Source organism: Hippopotamus amphibius, chromosome 3 (assembly GCF_030028045.1).
Source record: "Hippopotamus amphibius kiboko isolate mHipAmp2 chromosome 3, mHipAmp2.hap2, whole genome shotgun sequence".
Lineage (NCBI taxonomy): Eukaryota > Metazoa > Chordata > Mammalia > Artiodactyla > Hippopotamidae > Hippopotamus > Hippopotamus amphibius.
This window is the reverse complement of record NC_080188.1, coordinates 47,241,869-47,268,625: the sequence shown is the minus strand read 5'-3', so window position 1 is coordinate 47,268,625 and position 26,757 is coordinate 47,241,869. Positions and strand designations below refer to the sequence as shown.

The 26,757-nt window shown below is 36.2% G+C and overlaps 1 protein-coding gene across 2 annotated transcripts in view; it reads right to left on the bottom strand.

The window, feature by feature from the left end:
- Window positions 1–26,757, bottom strand: part of USO1 (USO1 vesicle transport factor) — a 91,541-nt gene that overhangs the window by 8,675 nt on the left and 56,109 nt on the right. The window contains exons 9-18 of one of the 2 annotated variants that reach the window (XM_057726041.1): window positions 19,859–20,037; window positions 15,547–15,687; window positions 13,322–13,410; window positions 12,776–12,930; window positions 12,146–12,357; window positions 10,468–10,488; window positions 4,317–4,427; window positions 3,875–3,993; window positions 3,542–3,723; window positions 2,771–2,892 (exon numbers count right to left, since the gene is read on the bottom strand). In XM_057726041.1, coding sequence (XP_057582024.1) covers window positions 2,771–2,892; window positions 3,542–3,723; window positions 3,875–3,993; window positions 4,317–4,427; window positions 10,468–10,488; window positions 12,146–12,357; window positions 12,776–12,930; window positions 13,322–13,410; window positions 15,547–15,687; window positions 19,859–20,037 — 1,331 coding nt within the window. The remainder of the gene's footprint in view (window positions 1–2,770; window positions 2,893–3,541; window positions 3,724–3,874; window positions 3,994–4,316; window positions 4,428–10,467; window positions 10,489–12,145; window positions 12,358–12,775; window positions 12,931–13,321; window positions 13,411–15,546; window positions 15,688–19,858; window positions 20,038–26,757) is intronic. The other variant, XM_057726042.1, reaches the window with a different exon arrangement.

Below are 26,757 nucleotides of genomic sequence, written 5' to 3'. Positions count from 1 at the left end.
AAAACATAATTGAAGTGTTTTAAATTCAAACTAGTTAGCATGAAGAGGATGAACAAATTAAAAATTAGAGATTATTTTGGGTGAGGATGTTAAACCACTCAACATTTCCAAAATCACTCAGTAATTAAGCAATAACTCATTAATATATGTACCAAGGCCAATTAACGTGCAGCAGAGCTGTAGGATTTCAAGGCTCCATTACATGGCACAGCCAGCAATCTCACTCTAATTTTTGGTTTGGGGGTGGGAGGTCAATTTTAAAAATTTCATTTTATGGGTCCATGAAACTATTTAAGAAATTTATACCAAATTATTTAAGAAGTTTAGTATATGTGTGCACCTGTATCACTTTTAATATTAAAAGACAATCATATAACAGAACATTTAGAATTCTGAAAAAAGAGCTTTCATCTCTTATTACCCTAGTGTAACTAGCTGGAATTTGATCTATGTCTTTATTTTCTTCGAACTTTTTCCAATCCAAGTTTTTTTAAACTTGTCATAATCAGTCCACATATAATTTTGTAACCTTTAATTTGCTTACTATTCAATCAAAATTTCCCAATATTAATCAGCAGATGCAATACAATTTATACTCAAAAGCAACACTGAGAGCTGCTCTTCATTTTTATAAATGATAATATTATTACAATAAACATTTTAGTCCATATAACTATGGTCCTGAATTTTGGAGAATTTCCTTAGGATGGATTCTAAAATGTAATTCAAAGTTTACATAAACATTTTATAGCTCTCGATGCTTGTTGCCTAATTGCCAAATGGCATTCGAAATGGTGAGAATATTTAAAATTAACATTTCTAAAGAAGAGTGATTATAGTAATTGCGTCAAATCACTCTTTTCTTCTTCCAAATCAACCATATTTATCAGCTCCCAGTGTAGGCTAAAATATCACATACCAAGTATTTATTTCCCATTGCTCTAAAGATTACATTTTTACCATCTGGAAATGACTCCAAATTTGTACTTAGATGTAAATTCCTAATAACTACGGGTAGTGTAATGATTCAAATTTGCATCATTCAAAGATGATTCTAATTTACTAATTTGCTTATAAGCTGAAAAGCTCAGATGGAATGCAAAACATACCACTAGGCTATTTTTATTCTTTCTTAGAATTTCATTCTCAACAATATAGGTTGTGGGGAAGAGAAGAATACACAGGTAGCTCTCATTTAGAAGGCTCTACCTAAAACCTCTTACTTGCCACACCTGCCTCAAGCTGTCACAGTCAGCAGGGAGTGGAGGGCACTGCAGGGAAGGGGTAGCAACCTGCCCCACGTGAAATGCCCCGTGTATTGTTTTCATGACACTGGAATTTTAACACCAGTAATCTCATTTTACAGATAATACTGCAGCATCTACTAGAATTCCATTCCAATAAAGGTATATATACCACAGTGAGGAATTAAATGAGAGAAGAAAACCAAGAAACACATCCTGAAGGAATGTAATGGAAGGCTTAAGGTGCTCAACACTATGCAAGTGCGGGGTTGATTGGTATTCTGCAAAGAAAATGTCAATTGATGATTTTGAAAATGTAGTTTCTACTTAACTCATCATTACCCACTCTAGTAAATCGGCTCCCTCTTGTTCTAATTTTTTTAAATTAATTATTTATTCGCCACGTTGGGTCGTCATTGCTGCACAAAGGCTTTCTCTAGTTGTTGCAAGCACGGGCTCCTCATCAAGGGGGCTTCTCTTGTGCAGCATGGGCTCTAGGCGCATGGGCTTCAGCAGTTGTGGCACATAGGCTCAACAGTTGTGGCACATGGGCTTAGTTCCTCTGCGGTATGTGGGATCTTCCTGGAGCAGGGATCAAACCCGTGTCCCCTGCATTGGCAGGTGGATTCTTAGCCACTGTGCAACCCAGGAAGTCCCTTGTTCTATCTAATTTAATATCATCTATCCGGTTGTGAAAGACAGAGATCTAAGGATCATATCTGACCCTTTCAGATCCCTCATCCCCACATCGGATCATTACCAAGTCCTGTCAGTTTTATCTTCTTTGGTTTCCACGTTTCTCAGGTCTGTACCCTCTACACCACCTAATGTGAGCTTTAGAATCCCAGTAACACACATGTATTTGAATTCTGTTCCACCAATCACTGAGTGACTCTGGACAAGTTTAAATTTTCTCAGTCTCAGACTCCTCATTTATTCTAAACTGAAGATATCAACTACTTTGTAGGGATGTCGTGAAAATTAAATGAGATAGTGTTTCAATGTGCTTAGTGAGCACCTAGAATGAAATAAACAAAAACCAGCAGCCACAATCATCGTTAACTGTCAGTTCCCCAATTTCCACCCACTACCACCACCTCCTTCTTGGGCTCCCTCCCTCTAGCCTTGCCGCTCAAATTCTCCTTTATGCAGCCAACAAGTGTTCTGTGTACATGCCAGCAACACCTCTCCTCCCTCTCTCTGCTTTTGCCTAGTATACTCACAGTTATCCTTTTAGGACTCAGCTTCTCTGTATTCTCCAAGCTCCTGCTGCTACCTAGCCAAATGAGGTGCCTCTCAGTGCTGCCATATGCCTCCGATCATCTTTACCACTAGACTTGCTTAGCACATACTAAGCTCTCAGTTTGTTGAATACTCAGATACTTTTGCATTATTTAGGAAAATGATGAGTGTTACTTTGTGTATCCTCCTACATTTGGAAATGCCAAGAGAAATTCTTCCCTAAAGTAGAGAAGTAGCTATAATTTTAGTATAACAGAGATTGTGTACAATTTATCAGTACATACTTGCTCTCGAATCATATTTTTGTAGTGAGTCACAATACTGTCATGCTGCTCTAATGTTTTCTTCACCTCTTCTTCTTTTTTATCTTCTTCACTGGACTTATAAATAGCCTTAGTTATCACACCTGTAAAAGAAGACTTACTTAAAATACTGTTTTATCATTAAGACAATCAGTAAAAACAAACGGCCTAATTGCATGACAGATAAGAAATCATCTTTCCAATCTTACTGAATGCCAAACGTCCTTAAGCGGGCCAAGCGCTAGGAAAAAAATACTTTTAGGCTTATCATACAATCTGTATGTATCCAGAACATACACACACAATATAATCATAGGTACTACTTTTCTTTCTTTCTTTTTTTTTTAATAAGTTTAGTTATTTTATTTGTTTATTTTATTGGCTGTGTTGGGTCTTTTTTGCTGTGTGCAGGCTTTCTTTTAGTTGCGGTGAGTGAGGGCTACTCTTCGTTGTGGTGCGCGGGGCTCCTCATTGCCGTGGCTTCTCTTTTTGTGAAGCACGAGCTCTAGGCGCGTGGGCTTCAGTAGTTGCGGCACATGGGCTCAACAGTTGTGGCTCACGGGCTCTAAAGCACAGGCTCAATAGTTGTGGCACATGGTCTTAGTTGCTCTGCGGCATATGGAATCTTCCTGGAGCAGGGACCGAACCTGTGTCCCCTGCAATGGCAGGCGGATTCTTAACCACTGCGCCACCTAGGAAGCCCCCATAGGTACTACTTTCTAATGAATATCAAGATAAACTTTGTTGTCTTACCTTCAAGTTCTTTTACCAGCTTTGTAAACTCATGATCAAATATCATGTATTCTGGACTGGGGAAGTTTGGCTGGGGTTTCTGAGATGCTCTGGAATACAACTCATGTTTGCTAATAAATCCTAGTTTCTCTATGAAATTCTCTTTGCCAATCCTCTTCTCTATCAGTTGTTTTAGTTTCTCTCTACAGAGATAAGCATATTGAGATGCTTTAAAAAAAAAGTCATAACAAAACATAAAAGCTTGGTCTACATTATACTTTGGCAGAAAAATTTTATCATTATCTCTTAATGACATTAGTAAGTCATTTTATCCTGGCACTTCCCCCTACTTACTTCATATAGCTCTCAAGTGAGTTATCATTGAAGTAAATCGAAATGCCCAACAGAAGAGCACATAAGCCTTGGACCAACTGTTCTTCCTCTCCAAGATTTTCTGCAATTTGTCCTGTAAGCTGAATCTTTGTTAAGAAAAGTACTGGTTCATAATACCTAGCGTACTTTGTTTTACAATTTCAATTTGACATGTATTTCATGTAAGGGTTTCTACAAGAAATTCTATACACAGTCCAAGCAAGCATAAAACAATGGTACATGTACACACACACACACACACACAGCTTAAGCAAGCATCATTATCACACATTAACAGTTTAAAAGGTCGCAACATAAAGAGAATTCAAATATTTGGGGCATGCAGCTACCTCTAATTGAGAAGAAACAGAAAAGATAAAAAAGATAAATACTTACATGTATCTTACTAAAACATAAAGGATACAAATGGAACATTGGCTGAATTGTGAAGAAAATGTGTTACTGCAATGGGGCAGTTGCTAAGCCAGGTACAAAGCAACATTAGTAATCCAACTCTTGTCTGTATTTTGCTTCCCTGCAACAAACAAGTTGGCAGAAATCTTGTTTTATCTTTTTCAAACTTACAGTTGCCCGAAGATCCTTCCCTATCTGCGTAAAAAGATATTTAACATCTTATAAAAGATGTGTCAGGAATCTGGATTTTAAAAATTGAACAAGAGAATGTTTTCTCGTGTCTTCTTTGGGCTGCACCTCCCAAGATAAACAGCAGAAATTAGACTTGATCCATGTTCGTAAGCATACACCAGGTTATCTAAAACACTATTAGCGCAAAATCTGATATGCTAAGGAAGTAATACATGATGTGGATGCTTAAAAAGATTTATCAATCCTAAAACCCTTTACAATAACATAAATTTACTGGCAAATTTATGATGTTTCAAGAGGAATTTTAAAAACAAGTCTCTCATAAAAGGACAAATTCTATCTCCTTCAAAAAACATCAACAAAAATACAAAGAAATAACCTCCTGAATTAGTCAAATTCCATTAAAGAATATATTTCTCTAACAAGAAAGTAAATGAACCATGTCACAAACCCCCTGAGGAATGCAAAATAATGAGAAATCACAAACATAATGAAGGAGAAAAGGATTTATTTAAACTAGCTAAGTGCCTCCAACCACTAACTACACTGCTGCCAAGTATGTTAAATAATACTGAAAACTAAGCATGTCCATCAACATTACCGTTTCCTAAATTTTAATACAACACATTTGCATCTCTTATATGAGATATTCTCTTAGCTCATAATATTGCCATTGCCCACATTATATTACATAACCTGTATTTTTGTTTAAGGAAAGCAAAACTTGCTTGAAACAAAATAATGGAAAACAGCACAGTAAATGAATCACTTTGGGAGTAATTGCAGAAAATATTCAAAACACAATTACTCAAAAATCTAGACAAGGAATGGATTTAAAGTAACCATTACTGTGTTTTGAAAAATTTCTATCACTCACCTAGACTGTTCTAATTTTATGAACCTTGGTGTCACTATTGCGGCCTTTCTATAATCTTTTTTCAAGTATATTTACTATTTAATTAAACACATTCACATTAGACCTCTTCAAAGGACTTACCAAGTAAGCATTAATCAGCATGAATTTAACTTTTACATAAGGCATTATTTTTATTTTTTCCTTGCCTTTATGTCATTATTGTCCACAATATATTTTCTTGTCACCCAAGTAAACTCAAAAGTTTAAAAATATAGCTATTCTCAACTGACAATGTGCCATAGAGAATTTACAACTAATTACTTAAGTTATAAATGTGAATGTTTTGTTGATTTCCCCTGGTTATATATAAAAAGTTTATTACTGGAATACCATTTGCAGGTACCAAATATACTGCCATTGTATATACAAGGTCATTCTATCAAATCACTGGCTGACGTCCGAGTAAACAAAAATGGAATGAGATTCAATTTTGAAAACTATGTCCTTTGGGGTCTAACTGAAGGTTAAGAAGAGCAAAGTCAAACATAACTAGTTAGAACCAGGCAGAAGATAGAATGGAACATCCTGTTTACTATAGCAACAAAAGAAGATAAAGTACTCAGGAATGAGCCTAATCAAAACTGTATAAAACCTAAAAACACTTCTAAAGAGCACAAAAGTAGACACAAATCAATAGGAGACACGTTCTTAGAGAGAAAAACTCAAGATCATGAAGGTATTGATTCTACATTAATTTGTAAAATTAATGTGCTCCAAATAAAAATATCAACAGGTTTTCTTTTTTTTTTTTTTGAATTAAACAACCTGGTTCTCAAGTTCACATGGAAAAATAAGCAAGAATAAAGAGGGAAATGGTAAAAAAATGAAAGAGAGCAATAAGATGATACTACCTCATGAACAGATAGAAATCAAGGAATGGAACGGAAAGTCCAGAAATGATCCAGGTACAAATGGAAATTTAGTATAAGAAAAAGATAGACTATAACCATCAGTGGGTTACAGACAGACTTCAAAAATTCTGGGAAAACTAGAGAGCAATTAAAAAGATCAGAGGATCCATATCTCACACGATTCAGAGAAAAATAGAACAGATTTAAATGCAAAAATGAAACCAGAAGGTATGAGATGGAAATATTGGCAAATTCCTTAACATATTGAAGTGGGGAAGGCCTACATATGACTTCAAATGTAGAAGCAATAAAACAATAGTGCCAAAAGAAAAAAAAAAATTTCAAAACACCAATATCATATCAGGAAAAATATATTTGTAACTTATCACAGGCAAGGGTTAAGTTCCTTAATACGAGTTCCTATAAAGAAGAAATGATTAACAAATCAATAGAAAAATGGGCAGATGATACAAGAGTTTATGAAGAAAACTTCAAATGATGTATAAATATATAGAAAGCTATTCAGCTTTTAGTGTGAAAAATGTAAATTAAAACTCCCTAAGATAACATTTTTCACCTATCAACAGACTGGCAAAAAAGATACAAGTTTGACAGCACGCTGTTAGTGAGGTTGTGGGGAAACACATAATTGAGTACACTGTAATCTCTTCTACTTTGCAAGTAGAAGTGCACAATGGTATTAAGTGAAAAAAACAAAACAAGACAAAACAAAACACCAAGGGACAGGACAGGGAATATACAGAAAAAATATACTTCCAGACGTAGAAGAAAAGAACAGGAGGTGGGGAACTAGGGCGGGGTGGGGCCAAGACTTCTTTTTTTTTTTAAATTAATTTATTTATTTTATTTATTTACTGGCTGTGTTGGGTCCTCATTGCTGCACATGGGCTTTCTCTACTTGCTGAGAGTGGGGGCTACTCTTCATTGTGGTGCGCGGGCTCCTCATTGTAGTGACTTCTCTTGTTGTGGAGCACGGGCTCTAGGCGCATGGGCTTCAATAGTTGCGGCACACGGGCTCAATAGTTGTGGCTCATGGGCTCCAGAGCACAGGCTCAATAGTTGTGGCATACGGGTTTAGTTGCTCCGCGGCATGTGGAATCTTCCCAGAGTAGGGCTCGAACCCATGTCCCCTGCATTGGCAGGCGGATTCTTAACCACTGCGCCACCTAGGAAGTCTGGGCCAAGACTTCTTATACCAGTTTGACTTTTAAACCATGTATTACCCACCTCAAATTTTAAGGACTGAAGTTTTAATTCTAAGAGTGGCAGTATGATATCAGTGAAAATGATATTTGGTTGAGAATTAGAAGAACCAAATCTCTACTGCCTTACCTTGTACAAGTTCAATATGCTACATGGGCCCTAATTTCTTCATTTAGTAAACAGTGGTAGTTGGATTAAATGATCTCAAAGAGGTTAAGAGGACAGGCTCTGAAGCCAGGATACCAGGATTTACATCCTGGTTCTAAAACTCAACAGCCATGAAACCTTAGGCAACTTACTTAACTGCTTGCTCTTCCTCATCCTTAAACAGGGGTAATAGTTAATACCTATCTCATGGATTAAATGGGTTAATACATGCAAAGAACTTAGAGAATAGCACATAGTACACAATGAATGCTCTGCAAATGTTATAAACTATTATCATCCTTTCTAGCTCTGTGACGCTACGACTATCTACTAGCAATACTAAAAGCAGTACTAATGCCCCCAATTTAAAAGAGATGGCAAAAGTTTGAACTGGGGAAAGAAAAAAACAATATAATTGCTGGGATTTTTTTTTTAAAGTGAGAAAAATACAGGCAGTCTTTGCTTTGCTGTGTTGACGGAAATCCATGCATACTGTAAACATGCAAAGTGAGGACTTTATAATAACGGTCTTTTGTGCAGACTACATTATTTTGGTGTTCATCAAACCATGATTTATACCAGGGAAAAAATGGGAGATAATTAAATGTGCAAAAATAAGGAGATGGTTAACTAACTATAGCTATTTAGTGAAATACTGGGTTAGGCAAAAAGTTTGTTTGGGTTTTTTCACGTCTTGCGGGAAAACCCGAATGAACTTTTTGGTCAACCCAGTACTATGCAACCATATAAAGTGATGTTGATTTAGTGTTTAATAACATGGAAAACACTTATAAGAAAAAATGCTGAATACAAAACAGAATCTAATGTATGATCACTGCTATGTAAATAACCAGTATAGGAAAAAAAAAAAGCATAGGAAAAAAAAAAAGCCTGAAATTTTACCAGTTTACCTTTGGGTAGTAGAATGAGGGACATTATTCTCTTTCTACTTTCTATTTTTTGAAATTTTCCAAAATTCAAAAGAAAAATCAACTATTAGAGAATGCAAAAATGTTATAGTATTTGTCCAGTGTACTATCATAAAATGTTGATAGTAAGATAAAACCAACAAAATCCTGATCAAGCTGCTCTATCCCTCCAAAAAATAAAATTAGAAATTGAGCAATAAAAGCTATCAAAATATACTATTTCAATGCTCTCTGATTTTCTGATGGATTCCTTACAAGATAAAACAGCTAAACAGCTGAAAGAATGCCACAGTTGGGAATTCCCTGGTGGTCCAGTGGTTAGGACTCGTCACTTCCATTACCCGAGGGCACAGGTTCAATCCCTGGTTGGGGAACTAAGATCTCAAAAGCCATGTGGCTCGCCCAAAAAAAAAAAAAAGAAAAAAGAAAAAAAAATTAAAAGTATACAAAAAAAGGAAAAGAATGCCACACCTTACTTTCTAACTAAAAGTATTCATTTTGTTTGTGTGTTTATATATTGTTTGTATGTTTGTTTACAGGTTTAAGTCAAGAAAAAGCACCTATCTCTTCTCAGCCCCCTAGAGTTTGTGAGCCACTGATGAGATCTGGAAAACAAACGAACACTGAAATTACAGTTTCAGAGCATTCTGAAGGTTTGGTTACTAGAAACCACAGATTTTCAGGATAGAAGAGAACCACAGACAAAATAAAACGAAGCTGAATCATCTTTAACATAAGCTATTAGGTTGCACCTATTATATCTTCTAAATAAAAATCTCTCATACTACTACTTTGTGGTTTTCAAGTTTAGTATTTTTTGCATTGGTCACTAAAAAAGTATGAAAAGCTAACATTTTAAACTTCTAGTGTTTAAATATTAAAATGAGGATCTAGAGTATTATGATCAATTCACTTTCTAGTGGTGGACTCTGGGGACCGAGAATTAATAGGAAAGGGACATGATGGAACTTTTTGGGATTCTGAATACTATACGGAATATCTTGTTTTGGGTGGTGGTTACAGAAGTATATTCAACCATCATAAATCATTAGATTGAACACTTAAGTTCTGTGCATTTTATTGTATATAAATTATACCTCTAAAAATTTCCCTTTTAAATGAATGACACGTATACTTAAATTCTGCCAGCTAACGCTGCCAAATATGTCTGTGTGTGAGTTATCAACATGTGTTAAATCATGCTCATACACAAAGATACAATTCCTAATAGGACCTCAGTTATTACTATCCGCACAGCATAATTGAACACATGACCAAATATGGAATTAAGATACGTCTTTTTTGCCAAATATTCCAGAAAACAAACCAAAACCAAACACAAATCACACTTTCCCCCAACACGCATCAAAAACTAATCCCTAATGATAGTTGTAGCATATGAGTTACATCCAGACTAACTCAAAATATTTAAACTCTTTCAAATTTCAAAATTATACTTACTATTGCATATTTTCAATAACCTAAGTAATATAAAAGTCATCACATTCTTTCATATACTGATTAAAGACAAAATTCTTAATCTTAAATTTTACTACCTTTGAAAAGGTTTCATTGGAAATAAAGAAGCAAGCTTGGGTGAAAAATCACATCAAAAAACACCAAAAACCCAAAATCAAGGAATTCCAGAAAGTGCAAGCATCCCCAAAGGAAGCACAAGTACAGCTTCAGATTCTCATTCCCATAGTCCTTAGTAACACCACTACAATACCCCGCAGAGAAAAACTGGAGAGTCATGATAGAGATTAACTTGCTGACACATACAAGTGTGAGTAGAATATAACTTCAAACAAGCAGTTAAAAAAACCAATCAGAAAAACCCAAGACAAAGAACAAGACTTGTTGTAGGAGGAAAATGCCTAAGCCCAAACAAGTAATACATACCCGTCGGTCGATCTTATCACCCTGCAAATTATACATTAAAAATTATTCATAAATATACCGCTTTAGAAAGATGTAAATCTAGAAAAATCCCTCAAATACAGTCTCTCTAGAAACCCAAGCCAAAAATTTGGGACAGGATAGTTCTAACCTTTTGTTATACAACAGTGTATACATACATTTTAGAGGAGAAAGGATAACTTTATACCACTGTGATTACTTAGAGTGGGAAGACACTTTCTCATTAGGCATTAATTGTAATTGTAATGTTAGAGCGAAGTATGTGATGATGATAGTTGGACAGTTAATTTGCTTGGCTTAAGAAAAGCTGTTACACGTTACTATACATAAAATAGATAACTAATAAGGACCTACTGTATTGCACAGGGAACTCTACTCAATATTCTGTAAAAACCTATATGGGAAAAGAATCTAAAAAAGGATATATGTATACATATAACTGATTCACTTTGCTGTATACCTGAAACTAACACAACATTGTAAATCAACTATACTCAAATAAAAAATTAACAAAAAAAAAAAAAGAAAAGAATAGCTGTTTTCCACACACAGCAAAAAGAGAATGACAAGTATTAAATAAGTAAGAATGTGAATATTTCGCGGTACTTCTAAAAAATCACTGAGAGATAAATGATAAAGATAAAATAGGCTTTCAATCAAAGTAAATCAATTCTAAGCAACAAAGGAAGTGTTCAACTCCCTTTTCACTAGTGACTCTTTAAGCTTTCATTTATAACTTCCTATGTATGGCACTGATGTTTCTCTCAAAGCTCACAATAAAACAAGTGTGGCAAAATTAAAAATTAACAAGGACTCCACATACCCTGGGGAAGGGGCAGGATAATAACAGTGGCAGAGCAATTTTAGACTTATGTACATTTTCACTCTCCTTGAGTGACTATGAATGTCAATAACTCTACAGTTTTGCTGAAGCATGAACTTGAATTGTTTAACAGCAAGGCTGGCACATGTGAGCAAATCACTTGAATTGTTTAACAGCAAGGCTGGCACATGTGAGAAAATAATAGTAAAGGACATTCCTAAATGCCTCAGCATCCATATTTTGATGACGCTTGGCTGTTTTCATTCGGAGTCTAAAGGAATGCAAACATTTTAAGTTATCCACGTCTTACTAGGTAAATTATATGCCTTGGGGTTTGAGGATTTGAGCGCTCACAAACATCAAGGGGCATACTGTTTAACTATACAAGCAATGGACTGGTATTTTATTTTTGTGTTCCGAGAGGAAGATCAATTGCTCTGAGAAGAGAAAGAGCGAGGTACACAGCTACGAACCACTCTATTCTATTCCCTCTCATAAATGATCCAAATTCAGCTATTAAGCAGACACAGAAAATGACGTGTAAGAATTGTGTAGATGATACAAAAAGAAAACAAATCCCCCAAAACCACCTTTCTGTCCAGAGCATGTGTTTCCATCATGATGCAGACCTTATTCACAATTTGGCAAAACCATTCTTATAAGAATATTTATTGCTTTCTCTCCACAAAACCATTTCTGGTGACAATGAGCTAATAGTAGTCCTTGCCTCTCTCCTTTTTCATCTGCATCTACTAAGGACATCCTTAAATCCCTGTATCACTGACATCAAAGTGAAACTTTCTTCCCCCCTTAGAGAAGTTTCGCTGGCTACTTTACCTGTGAAAGGATGTTGGTGCACTGCTGCAATAAAGAAACAGGAGGGTTGCCGATACTTGTAGCAAGTTGAACCCTGAGCAACTGTTCTTTCTGGGTAGCATTTTCTTGCAAAGCATGGGCAAGGGCCACAGCAGCACACCAGTTTGAAAGTGAATCAGCAGAAAATAAACCTCCGCATAACAACTGACCAGCTGAGACTGTATTACCTGTTGCTATAAAAACAACAGGCAAATAATAATGTAAAAATTAATTACGTTGTTTTCCAAACACACAAAAAGTAGTATGAAACAGTACTTAAAAATTTGTTAATTAGTAGTATTAAGAACACTTTCAAGAGTCTGTTTTTTCATAACAAAATGAAAGATGACAAAAAAACCACCTTGAAAGAAAAGTGGCAGAACAAAGAAATATTAGAATACTTTAGGCATCAAACTGATGATGATAAATTCCAGAAATTATTAGGTTTAATTAAAAACTACATTTCTAAAACAAATTCAAGGAAATGCCATATTTTAAATACTCTCTTACATTCTAATATTCTACATTTAAATATCTACTACACATTTATTTTACCATTAAAAGCTTAAAAGACAATTACTTTAAAACTGAAATTAGAATTAAATTATTTACCATCAATAGTGGAAGGTAGAAGTGTTGACACAATTTCTCCTTGTCCTTTCTGATTTTTATACAGGAAACACTGGAAACAGTAGAGAACAGCACAGCGCAATACAAATGGCTGCCTTTCATTAACCATGGACATAAGAAGTACTACGATGGCTGGTCTGTTGCATTTAAAAAGAAAAGAACAGAAAGAAACACTGCAATCCAGGTACACAAATCAATCACTAATCATTTTTTCTGACTGGAAAACCATAGCCAGAACACCAGCAAGTAACTATTTTCATCTCTAGTTCACAGAAAAGATAATTGCAGCTGTGAGAAACGAAGTGACCTGTTTGCTTAAGGAACATAGCTAGGAAGTGATATCTGAGTACAAATTCGTAAGTTCCAAAGACCACAAACTCTTAAAATACTAACATATTTATCTTGTCAGAGAATTGGTTTCAAAACACACAACTGAACTTCTTAAAAGAATAAGATATGTATATGAGCACACTAAAAAACCAAAGTAAGTTTTTCCTTTCTCTGTGGGATCTATCTTACTTTTCCTACCTTGGTGGGTTTGAAGGCGCATTTACAGAAGCAAAGTAGTCTTGGTTTACTTGGCAGCCTCGAATAACTTCTGATACAGTATTAATGGTCTGTAATGAATGGGGGTGGGGGAGAAAATTTAGAGAAAGTCAGTCAAGGGAGAAAATCTGTTTTCAAAAGAAGAAAATGTTATATTCTTTTGCTTTTTGCTTTTAAATGCCCAAACTTAGCACCCCCCCCCCCATCGGTGACAGCATTATAGTCTTGTAACACTTTCTTGAGATAACATTTTAAAACATTAAGTGTAGGCCTCCTAAAAGTAACACTTGACCACATGTATTTAAAATCTCAAAAAACTAAAATTAATAATAATATCTTCTAAGAGATAGAATCCATTCCTACAAAACAAGAAAAGGATGCTTAAAATCAAAATTAGAACAAATTTAAAATTCAGTTTAAGGATGAAGTTGAATAAACCTCCAAGAAAACAGAATAAAAAGACAAACTGGGTCCAGAAAGTCCAACAATTGATTCATAGTTGCAGAAACAGAAGAAAGGAAATTGTCAAGGAATAGGTAAAACATCCTTAGAACTGAAGTAATTATGTCTCTGGCTTGAAAGCGTCCAGTGAGTGCCAAAAATGATTGGGGGTGGGGGTGAGGTCTGTAGTACAGTGCATCATTAGTACACTTCAGAAAATCATAAACAAAGAAAGATTCCAGAGAGAGAAAGAAAGTTATACAAAAAGATTAAGATTCAAAATGGCTTCACACTCTTTAACAGCAACACTCGAATAATGTTCTAAAAGTTGAGTGTTAATGATTTCCAATTCTGAATTCCATTCCTAACCAAACATTAGGTTAATTCTGAAGGTGGAGGAATGACATGAAAGAGCTAAAAAAATTATCTTGCCATTTAACCCTCTTTTAGGAAGTTAAGTAAAATAAGATAATGAACCAAGGGGTGGGAGAAAAAGACACAGAATTGAGATCACCAAGGAATCCCCAAGTTAAGAGAGAGGTAAAAGGATCGTTGGAGAATGGTGAATGAAAGTTCCAGGATGAGAAATGTGTGCCAGAAATAGAGAATAAGCAGCCCATATTGGAGCAGGAGGATGGAGGACTTCCAGAAGAAGGTCTGGAATGGGGAACAATGTGTTAAACATATGATACGTACATAGAAAATCTGTAAAATGAAAAAAGAATACTATTATAACTCATGAAAGAAATAGGTTATTTAAAAAAAGATACAGGGCTCTGTTTGGCTTAGCAAGAAACAATATTGGAATAGTCATAAAACTATAAACCCTGATTATTGATTTAAATATAAATTACTGGTGAGACAAGGAGTTATATGGGGGTAAGTGGGGCTTAGGGGAGGGAAGAGGAAGTCCAAAGACAGTTTTGTTTTTTTTCGCATCTTTATTGGAGTATAATTGCTTTATAGTATTGTGTTAGTTTCTGCTGTACAACAAAGTGAATCAGTTATACGTATACACATATCCCCACATCCCCTCCCTCTTGAGTCCCCTTCCACCCTCCCTACCCCATCCCTTTAGGTCTTCACAAAGCATCGAGCTGATCTCCCTGTGCTCTGTAGCAGCTTCCCACTAGCCATCTATTTTACATTTGGTAGTGTGTATATGTCAATGCCACTCTCTCACTATGTCCCAGCTTCCCCTCCACCCCATCCCGTCCTCAAGTCTGTTCTCTACATCGGCATCTCTATTCCTGCCTTGCCACTAGGTTCATCAGCACCATTTGTTATAAAACTTTTACCATCATCTATGCTTTTTAATGTGCATGTTAATCTGAGAAAAAAATTAAAATAAACCTTTCTTTTCTTCAAACTAACTTCTTTTTCTTAATAGGCAGGAAATAGAAAATGCCATTTGTCAAGGAAAAATAATTTATTATTCTATGAATAAGACTCAAGTCTTACTTGACTAAGCTATACTGTTTTCAAAATTAAAAACATAAATCATACTGTACATTCCTTTGAATAAAATTAATGAGAAACCGTCTAAGCTTTAACATTATTTATATACTATTAAACTTGAGGAATGAATATACCTTTTGGAATCGATACTGTCATCATTATGCTAATTATATTTTATAGGGTCAATAAGGAATTTAATATATAAGAATGGTTAACAATTACTATTCTTCATTCAGCTGAAATCTAATTCTTCCTAGGCTTCCTGATTTCAACTTTAACAGAGTAGCCTCTGCCTTCATTTGGTTTACCTCAGTCAGGATATCAGCAGGAACTCCAGTGGCCATTAGGATGGTGCAAAGCTGCTGCAGTAAGCCACACTGGAACATAGCTTTTTGGCAGTTACTGGTGGCACCGGGAGGATTGTTAGGAGAAACCAGTACACGAACAAGCTGCAAAAGAAAGAGAACACAAAATCTGTCTTTTAAAGATTTGAAAAATCTGGAGCCAAATTTGATCTATATGAACAGAAAACCTATGTGAAGGATTCTCTCAACTGCTCAGCCAGATCTAGAGGCTCTTTCCTTCATGCTCTTGTGGCCATGGTTCTGTTACAGTGAATATCACATTATGCTGTTTAATTTAAAAAATTTTTTTAATTTAATTCAATTTAACTTTATTTTTTTTTGGCTGAGTTGGGTTTTCTTGCTGTGTGAGGGCTTTCTCTAGTTGCAGCAAGAGGGGGCTACTCTTTGCTGTGGTGCACAGGCTTCTCAGTGCAGTGGCTTTTCTTATTATGGAGCACAGGCTCTAGGCGCGAGGGCTACAGTAGTTGCAGTATGTGGGCTTAGTAGTTGTGGCTCGCTGGCTCTAGAGCACAGGCTCAGTAATTGCGGCACATGGGCTTAGCTGCTCCGAGGCATGTGGGATCTTCCCGGCCCAGGGATCAAACCTGTGTCCCCTGCATCGGCAGGTGCATTCTTAACCACTGTACCACCAGGGAAGTCCCAAAATGTATTTCTTAAATAATAAAACTTGTAAGTCAAAATTACTCCTTGATCCATGGGCTGCAGAGTGGAAGCTGGCATGAAAACAACATTAATCTCCTTGTATACCTCCATCAGTACTCTTGGGCGACCAAGTACATTATCAATGAGCAGTAACATTTTGAAAGGAATCTTTTTTTTTTTCTGAGCAGTAGGTCTCAACAGTGGGCTGAAAATATTCAGTAAACCATGTTGTAAACAGATGTGCTGTCATTCAGGCTTTGTCGTTCCATTTATAGAGCATAGGCAGAAAAGATTTAGCGTATAATTCTTAAGAACCATAGGATTTTTCGAATCGTAAATGAGCACTGGCTTTAAATTAAAGTCACCTTAACAAGAGAGTCAGCCTGTCCTTCAAACCTTTGAAGCCAGGCACTGACTTCTCTCTACCTACACAAGTCCTAGATCGCATCTTCTTCCAATAGAAAGCTACACTGAAAATCTGTTGTTTACTGTTGCCACCTTCAGTAATTATTTTAGCTAGATATTCTGGATAACTTGCTGCAGCTTCTACATCAGCACTTGCTGTTTCACCTTGTACTCTTATGTTACAAAGATGACTTCTTTCTTTAAACCTCACGAACCAAGCCTCTGCTAGCTTCAAACTTTTCTTCTGCAGCTTCCTCACCTTTCTCGACCTTCATAGAATTGATGAGAGTTAGGGCCTTGCTCTAGATTAGGCTCTGGCTTAAAGAAATGTTGTTGTTAGTTTGATTATCTTCGTATCTAGGCCACTAAAACTTTCTCCATATCAGCAATAAGGCTGTTTCACTTTCTTATCATTCATGTGTTCACTGGAGTAGCACTTATAATTTCCTTCAATAATTCTTCCTCTGCATTCACGACTTGGCTAACTCGTGCAAGAGGCCTAGCTTTGGCCTATAAAGGCTTTCAACATGCCTTCCTCACTAAGCTTAATCATTTCCACCTTTCGATTTAAAGTGAGAGACATGCAACTCTTGCTTTCACTTAAACACTTAGAGGCCACTGTAAGGTTATTAACTGGCCTAATTTCAATATTGTTATGTCTCAGGGAATAGGGAGACAGGGAACAGTCAGTCAGTGGTGCAAACACACACATTTATCAATGAAGTTCTCCCTCTTACACGGGTGTGATTTGTGGTGCCCCAAAACAATTACAATAGTTACATCAAAGATACTGACTGCAGATCACCATAACAAATATAATAATAATGAAAAGGAGTCTGTCATACGGTCACGAGCTTTCTGAGAGTCACTGGCAGTATCCATCCAAAAAATGGCATAGAAGGGATTCCTGTAGGTAGAACTAGTCATGAAATTGTCATTCCAGGAAAAAGTTTACAACTAAAAAATTTTTCAAAAAGATGTTTCCCCCAAATTTAATTTGCAAAATTTGAATGAATGATCCTCAAGCAGATCAATTTCAATTTTTAGTGGCTTAGAATTCCATCATAATCATAGTTGTGATGATGAATAATTCCAACTAGGATATATCTTTCCAAAAAGGATTGTTTATCATTATTTATAATGCACTGTCATTTGGTACATAATAGAGAACCTGAAATACAAGCAATCCTAAATATAAGCAATAAACCTATCAAGGAAGAGCCCTCTAACAGGTTGAAAAGCAGAAGATAACCTATGGCCTATGAAGCTATGATTATCTTAACTACTCAATCTTTGAGTGAAGAATATATTAAAGTGAATTAACCTCAATTTCTTTATTTTGAAGTTTATGCTCTTCAACATTAGTATCTAGTTTATCCACTTTCTAAAAGTAAAGAATACTTAAAGAACTAACTTACTATATAATAGAATACTGTGTTTTTCTGTTTATATGCAGCACTCTATTCTAAATTTTTTTGGGGGGTAAAATAGTACTTTCCCTTTTTAACAAGTGACATTTTCTTCAAAAATAATTCTTTAAAAAAAAAATATTTATTTATTTCGTTGCACTGGGTCTTAGTTGTGGCAGGCGGGCTCCTTAGTTGCAGCTTGCCTGCTCCTTAGTTGTAGCACACAAAAAATAATTCTTTACATAGTACCTTAAGCTAGAAAACATGAGTAAGCTGCTCAAGCAGAGAAAATGAAGCATCCCTTCATTTTCTCTAATCACATTCTGAAAATTACTTCTTTTCTAGAGGAATTTATTTTATTCTGGGAGTATAAACAGAAATTCTCTGCCCATGTTTCTTCTGTAAAATATTTTCCTAACTGTTTTTAGGCATATTCTAAATAGGCTAACTATATAATTTATTATCCAAACTGGAACACTTTTGAAGTGAAAGTGGACACTATTGGTAATTACAAAATGAATACTGGCCTGGCAAACTATGGTCACCCTAATTACCAATCAACCCTACGCAGGCAACATGCAACAATATGCAGATTATAACTCCCAGTCTGATTAACCATCTGGTTTTGAGAGCACAGCTTCAGAGATGCAGACACAATTCAGGGACACTCAAAGACCCATAAGAATTACTAGAGAGTCAGTAAGGTAGGAGACCAGTATAAACTTAAGGGTTTGGAGAAGGGGAATTCAATAAAGGAATAAATAAGTAAAATACTTATAAACTTCATAATTTTCTCTGATGTAGAATTCATTTGGGATTCTATTGTCTTCATTTTTACTATCTATTACCACCAAACTTTCACCATAAAGCTTAAATAAAATTACACCTGATTTGTCAATTTAACTTGTACTAGATTTAAAACTCAAGACTATTAATCTTTGGAAGCAGGATATTACCATTCATTTCCAAGCATCCAATGCCTGGCTCTCAGTAAATGTTTACTGAATTTAATATTCTGAATATTAAAATTTATGATATTAGAACCTTAATTGAAGAAAGCAGATTTTAAAAATTCAACTCAACAAACTAATCTATTATTTTCTTGTGAAAAACCTATCAGGAAACTGTATGTTTGAATTTGCTTTAAAATAATCCTGCAGGGCAAGGGACCGAGATAAAAGATGAAACAAAACTGCCAATGTTAATAATTACTGAAGCCAAGAGATGGGCATGTGTATGGGGATCTCTATATCTGCTCGTAACTGCAAATCTCCATATTAAAAGGCTTTTTTCCCCCCCTTAAAGCACATCTGAAACCAGCTCAACATCCTGGATTTATCAAACAGAAGCCATGGAATTCCTAGGTGGTGCAGTGGTTAAGAATCCGCCTGTCAATGGAGGGGACACGGGTTCAATCCCTGCCCCAGGAAGATACCACATGCCACGGAGCAACTAAGCCCATGTGCCACAACTATTGAGCCTGAGCTCTAGAGTCGGTGAGCCACAACTATTGAGCCCATGTGCCGCAACTACTGAAGCCCATGCACCTAGAGCCCGTGCTCCACAACAAGAGAGGCCACCACAATGACGAAACCACGCACCACAACAAAGAGTAGCCCCTGCTCTCCGCAACTAGAGAAAGCCCGTGTGCAGCAATGAAGACCCAACACAGCCAAATAAATAAATTAATTAATTACAAAAAAAAAAAACCCAACAACAAAAGAACACAAGCCATTTTCTTTTCTTTGAAAGGATCACTGGCAGAATTCTTATCACATTTATGTCTAAGGACAGTATACCTGTAGCATTAGGTGCAGATTAGTCACTTTCTGTGCAGACCAGCCAGAATTTTCATCTCCAACTTCAAACCAAGGTTTCATAGGCTGAATATATGAGCCTTCTTTAAAAAAATTTTGATTGGAATTGTTGTTTTTTAACAAGTTTTGGAGCAAAATCAGACAATCTTCCACTACTATACCTGGGGAAACAATGTAAAATGGAATGTTAAGGCTAATAAAACCTGGAGGAAAATTCAGTCCTCAAACATTTTAAAAAGAAAACTCTCAATGCTCAGCATCTCTTCAGTATGCATGCCAGTGAGCCTGCTCTTTCTCAGGGCCCCCAGTGATGTCTTGACTTCTATTTTCAACTACCCACTCACCTCAGTAACTCTCATTTTTTCTTCAAATCCAGCTCACACATCATTTCTTCAGGAATGATTAGCGAGATCAAATCAGTAGGTTAGGATCACCAGCTACATGCTTTCACAGTAGCCTGCTCCTTTTATTATTATGTAGTATCTGTCTTCTCCACTAGATTATAATTCATGAAGACAGGAATTTGTGAATGTCCTACTTACCTCTGTCTCCTCACCAGGTATAGAGCCAAGATCCCACATGCCACACAGTGCGGCCAAAATAAAAAAATATATATAATAATAAAATAAACACTGATGGGAAAGATAAGCAGGAATTATTCACATGAAGTGGGTGGGATGCAGAAAAGCATTCCAGGAAGAAAGTAAAATGGGCTTTTAAAGAAGTCTACATTTCAGGACTTCCCTGGCGGTCCAGCAGTTAAGAATCCACACTTCTACCACAGGCGGAGCGGGTTCGATCCCTGGTCAAGGAACTGAGATCCCTTATGCCACGTAGTGAGGCCAAAAAAAAGGACAAGATATCAGCTGTAGACAAGATATCAGATGTTACTACTAAATCTCTGTTGAATGAATGAAATCATGAATCTTCTCTAAGAAGCACTTGACATTGTTGTCTCTATGTCTCTTCCCTGAAACTTCCTCTTCCCTTGGTTTCTAAAACATTATTGACTCCCTCCTGGTCTTCCTTGCAGATGTCTGGCCACTCCTCAGGCTTCCTAACCAATGAGCTCTGTTTCCTCTGCAAAGCGTTTGACTAAGGCTGGATGCTCACAGTGAGTAGGTTTCTCTGTGTAGTACACCCACATTTTTGCTCTTACTAAACTGTATGATTATAAGAATTAATTGCTTTTTAAAAATTAACAGATTTTAGGGAATTCCCTGGTGGTCCAGTGGTTAGGCCTCTGCATTTTCACTGCTGAGGGCCTGGGTTCAATCCCTGGTTGGGGAACTAAGATCCCACAAGCCACACGGCAGGGCTGGAAAGAAAACAAAACAAAACACCCAAAAAACCCAGACCAGTTTTCAGAGCAGTTTCCGGTTTACAGAAAAACTGAGCAACAAATAAAGGGAATGCCCATATACTTTCTCCTTCCCAGTTTCCACTGCTATTATTGCTTAGCATTAGTGTGGTACACTTGTTAGACTGATGAATGAATACTGATACATTATAAACTCACAGTCATAGTTTACATTAGGGTTCACTCTATGTTGTAAGTTCTATAGGTTTCAACATACGTAGTATAAGTTCTATAGGTTTCAACATACGTATAATTTCATGTACCCACCATTACAGTATCATACAGAATAGTTCCACTGCTCTAAAAATCCCGTGTTCCACCTATTCATTCCTTTTTCTTCCTACCCCCAAATTTCCGGCAACCACTGGTTTTTCACTGTCTCTATATGGTTTTGCCTTTTCTGAAAGTCATACAGTTGGAATCATAGAGTATGTAGCCTCTGCAGACTGGCTTATTTCACTTAGCAATATGCATTTAAGATTCCTCCAGGACGTTTCAAGGCTTGGTAACTTTTTATCATTAAATAATATTCCATTATCTGGATGTACCACAGGTTATCCATTCACCTACAGGAGGACATCTTGGTGGCTTCCAAGTTTTGGCAATTATGAATAAAGCAGCCATGAATATTCATGTGCAGGATTTGTATGGCTATAAGTTTTCTACTCATTTGGGTAAATACCAAGGAGTGTGACTGCTGGACTTACGTTAAGAGTATGTTAAACTTGGTAAGAAACCACCACACTGCCTTCCAAAATAGTTGTATCATTTTGCATTCCCATCAGCAATGCATGAGAGTTCCATATCCTTGCTTACTTTTGGTGTTGTCAGTGTTCTGGATTTTTGCCTAATAGGCATATAGTGATATCTCATTGTTTTAATTTGCATTTCCTTAATGACATACGATGCTCAGTATCTTTTCATATGCTATATACCACCTATATATTTTCTTTGGTGACGTGTCTGCTCAGATCTTTTGTTCATTCTTTAACTGGGTTGTTTCTTTACTTATCGTTGAACTTTAAGAGTTCTTTGTATATTTTGGATACAAGTCATTTTTCAGATGTGTTTTGCAAATATTTTCTTCCAGTATGTGGCTTATCATTGCATTCTCTCAGCAGTGTCTTTTGCAGACTAAATTGTCAATTTAGTGAAGTCCCACTTACCCATTTTCTCTTTCATCTAAGATTAAATTACTTTTGCTCACTGAGGCTCAGGCCATCTGGCTGTACCATCTATTACCACTTCTCACTGCAGTTTTTTTTTATAACCTTTATTGAGATACAATTGACATGCAACTCACTGCAGTTTTGTAACAAATTCAGTCACTACTCTTCGTTCACAGAAAACCCTAGTGTCTTACTCAAAGTTTTCATTCTATCTCCATGTTCTGCAATCACTCTTGATTTCAATTTCAATGACAACCCATCTAATATCTGGACCCCTCAGTTCCCTGGCCTCATCTTCAGAGATAATCCTTACTCTGTTACTAAAACCTCCCACCTTTCCAGCTCAAGTTTTCTCAATATATCTGTTCTGTGGCTTCCCTGAGACTGTCAACCCATCAACAAGTCTTTCTGTTTTTTACTGCCTTCCTTATCTAGTTTAGCACATACAGATCTTCATTTCTTCTACGCTATAGGTAATTTGCTGAATTCTCTTGTCTCACTGTCTTTTTACAGCACCTGCATGGAAAAGGTGCTATCCTGTCAAAAACTGCTTGCCTGCCTTTTTTCTATATCTGTACCTAGACAGCTGAGTACTGGGGGAGATGAGAGAATCACATAATCAAGCAGCCTGCACTGCCATAAAATCATGGTGAACACCCTCAATGGGGCATTTATCCTTGCCTGGAAACCTTCCTAATTTCAATAGTCAACAAGCTCTCCTAATCTCCAAAAGACTATTTTCAGTCTTCTCCATGATTCTCAACTGTGTCCTTCTCTTTCACCCTCAGCATATGCCTCTACCTCCAACTCAATTCCCTGTCACCAAATCTGAAAAAGGGCCTGCATCTTCACCTATGCTTTCCCTCATTATGATGGAAGATGTGCTCTTTCTTCTCCTATCTCAAAAAGCCAGTTCCTACCTCTACTTTGGTCTCTCTATCATACCTCTGCCCCCTCTCTGCTTCCTTACAGTTGTTGCAGTCTCTTCTATTTTAAAGAAAAAGCCCTCTTAGTAAAGGAGAATAATCTGATAATTTCCAAAGACGTAGAAAAGAAAAAGTTGCTAAAATGCAAGACTCACTCATCATAAAAACTCTTAGCAAAAATAAAACAAAGGTGAAACATCAACATTCTCATTAAAGTCAGTAACTATTCAACACTGTACTAAAGATTCTAATCAGTGCAATGAGACGAAGAAAAGGAAAGTGGTATAAGAACTGAAAAGAAAGAAAAAAGATAACACTTATTTGTAGAAAATTTACATCTACACAGAAAGTCCAGTGAGAACTAATGGTTTAATAAGATGGTTGGATACAAGATCAGGATACAAAAATCAAGTAGTAACCAATTTTAAAATATAATTAAAAAAGATCCCATTCATATGTAACAAAAAGTATAAGATGCCTAGGAATGAATCTAATAAAAAAAAGGTGTACAACTCGTGCTCAAAATTATAAAACATTATTGAAAGACATAAAAGAAGACCTGAGTAGATAAAAATATATACCTGGGTTCATGGACAGAAAAAGTCAATGATGTTCTCCTTAATCTTTAAACTCAATATATTCCCAATCAAAATCCTAAGTGGGAAGGGGAAGCTGAGACGAAGGGAGAGAGTAGCACAGACATATATATACTACCAACTGTAAAATAGATAGTCAGTGGGAAGTTGTTGTATAACAAAGGGAGTCCAACTCGAGGATGGAAGATGCCTTAGAGGACTGGGGTGGGGAGGGTGGGGGGGACTCGAGGGCGGGGGGGGGAGTCAAGGAAGGGAGGGAATACGGGGATATGTGTATAAAAACAGATGATTGAACTTGGTGTACCCCCCCCAAAAAAAAAAAAAAAAAAAATCCCAAGTGGGATTTTCAGATAACTTGACAAGCAAATAAGTTTCATTCACGTGAAGAATAAAAGGAAAAGATGTGTAAGACAATTCTGAAGAGGGCCAAGATAGGACAGTTTTCCTATATTCTAACAGAGAGGAGATTATTGTGAAGCTTTAGTAATTAAGAGCATGGTTTTAGTGTAGAACTCGACAGACTAATGGAACATGATAGAGAACTCAGAAGCGTATCTTCACACATACGGAAATTTGATCACAAATCTTTTAACATCATTCAAATGCAAAATCCCTATTAATTAAATGTAAAAGGCACATTTTAAAAGTCTTCAGTATAAGAAAGTGACGGAAACTCTCTTTATGACCCTAAGGTAGAGATGGATTTCTTAAACAAAACATAAAAGCATAAACTATAAAAAGACCAACATGTGACTATAGTAAAATTTTAAACTTTAATAGAAACACTATAAACAAATAGAAGATAACTGAAACATGTATACTCAACAAATGATTAGTATCCAGAATATATAAAGAACCCTCAGTAATCAACTGGAAAAAAACGAATGATCTTATATAAAAATGATCAAAATGGTAATTTAGAGGGTAAAAGATAAACAAAAATAGATGGTGACTAACACCCATGTAAATATGCTTAAGCTCATTAATTTAAGAAAATGAAATAAAATCTCAATAAGATATCTCATACTCATCAAATTGGCAAGGAAGGATTGACAAGGATGAGAAGAAACAGGAACCTGAAAACACTGCTGATGGAGTATAGGTTGATAAAGCCATTTAAGAGAGCCATTTGACAATATCTGGTAATGGTAAAAAAAAGTACACCTCTATTTGTAGGTATACAGAGAAACTTAATACACAAGTAAATACATAAAGAACATTCACTGTAACAGTTTATATTAGCAAAAATATATACAACTTGTCAATTCAATAAGAAAATAATAGATCATAGTATATTCATAATACAGAATAATATATAGCACTTAAAATGAATAAACTAGAATAACATGTATCAACATGGATAAATCTCAAAAACACAATGTTGAATAAAAAACAGCAAGTTGTGGGACTTCCAGGTCAGTCTAGTGGTTAAGACTCTGTGCTTCCACTGCACGGGGAGTGGGTTCAATCCCTGGTCGGGGAACTTAAGATCCCACACGCCGTGTGGTGGAACAGCCAAAAAAATTAAAAAATTAAAAAAATTAAAAAACAGCAAATTGTGAGATTATATTCAGAAGGATACTTTATTTAAAAGAACTGGGTGGTAGGTACACAAGTGTTTGTTATGCCATTTTCTGTTGTTTGAAATATTTCATATCTCAATAAAAAATTTAAGAAGAGAAAAATAGTTCCTTGTCAACCTCCAGTTTCTGTTCACCTGGCTCTCCCCTGACTTTACCAAATTCCTGATACGAGTTTTCTCTACTATTCTATTTTCCCTCTTCTAACTCACTCCTCTGACACTGCAATCTGGATTCTGAGGCAACCACTAAACACAAATACTCTCCCCAAGGTCACCAATGGTGTCCATGTTTCAAGTCCTATAGAGATACATTTCTGTCCTTATCTTGATATCTCAGCGACTTCTAACAGTGCTACCCATTCCCCCAACCCTTCTAAGTGTGGTTCTCCTCTTGCTTCACAGACCGTTTTTTTCTCAGTCTCTTTTACCAACACCTCTTACTTTATGATCTCTTAATTTGTATACCTTAGGATTTGTCTTAGCATTTCCCTTCTCACTCTTCACTTACTCTAAGTGACTCATCTAATCCAGGGGTCCCCAACCTGTTAGGAACCAGGCAGCACAGAAGGAGTAAGCAGCACCCCTCCCCTCCCCCATCCATGGAAAAATTGTTTTCCATGAAACTGGTCCCTGGTGCCAAAAAGGTTGGGGACCGCTGATCTAATCTTTCTTGTTTATCTACTTTCGTTTTACCTATATTCTAAAGACTCTCAAATCTTTCTCTCCAGCCTGGCCCTGCCCTCCAGATTAGTAAGCCAACTGTCAATTTATACTATACTACTTGCTAACTCCAGTTCAGTGAATGCAAATAAACTCATATTTCTCTTCTGACTCTAGCTCTAAGTTTTCTGATAAATTTCTCCTTAAAAATGACTAAAAATGCTGAATTTAAAAAAAGAAAAAAAAAGCCTAGGAGCAATGAAGAACTGATAGTACAGCAGGCTACAATGAGGAGAAAATGGATACCTACACAGCTAGTTAAGTATAAAAGTATCTTTTGGCTGGCAGTACATTTCTCGATTTTGATGAATCTAAATTTTTCATTTTAAGAGTCTCATGGGACAGAGGGAAAATAAACCAAAGCCAAGGGTATACACAAGGTAGGGAAGGAATCTAACAGAAAACTCTTCACCTAATAAACTGGGACCTCAAAAGGATATATCCTCAGGGTGCACATAATAAAAAGTTAACTAGTCCTCACAGATTTTGTAGCTTGGGTTTGCATTGCCTGAATAGTCCAGGAAGTAT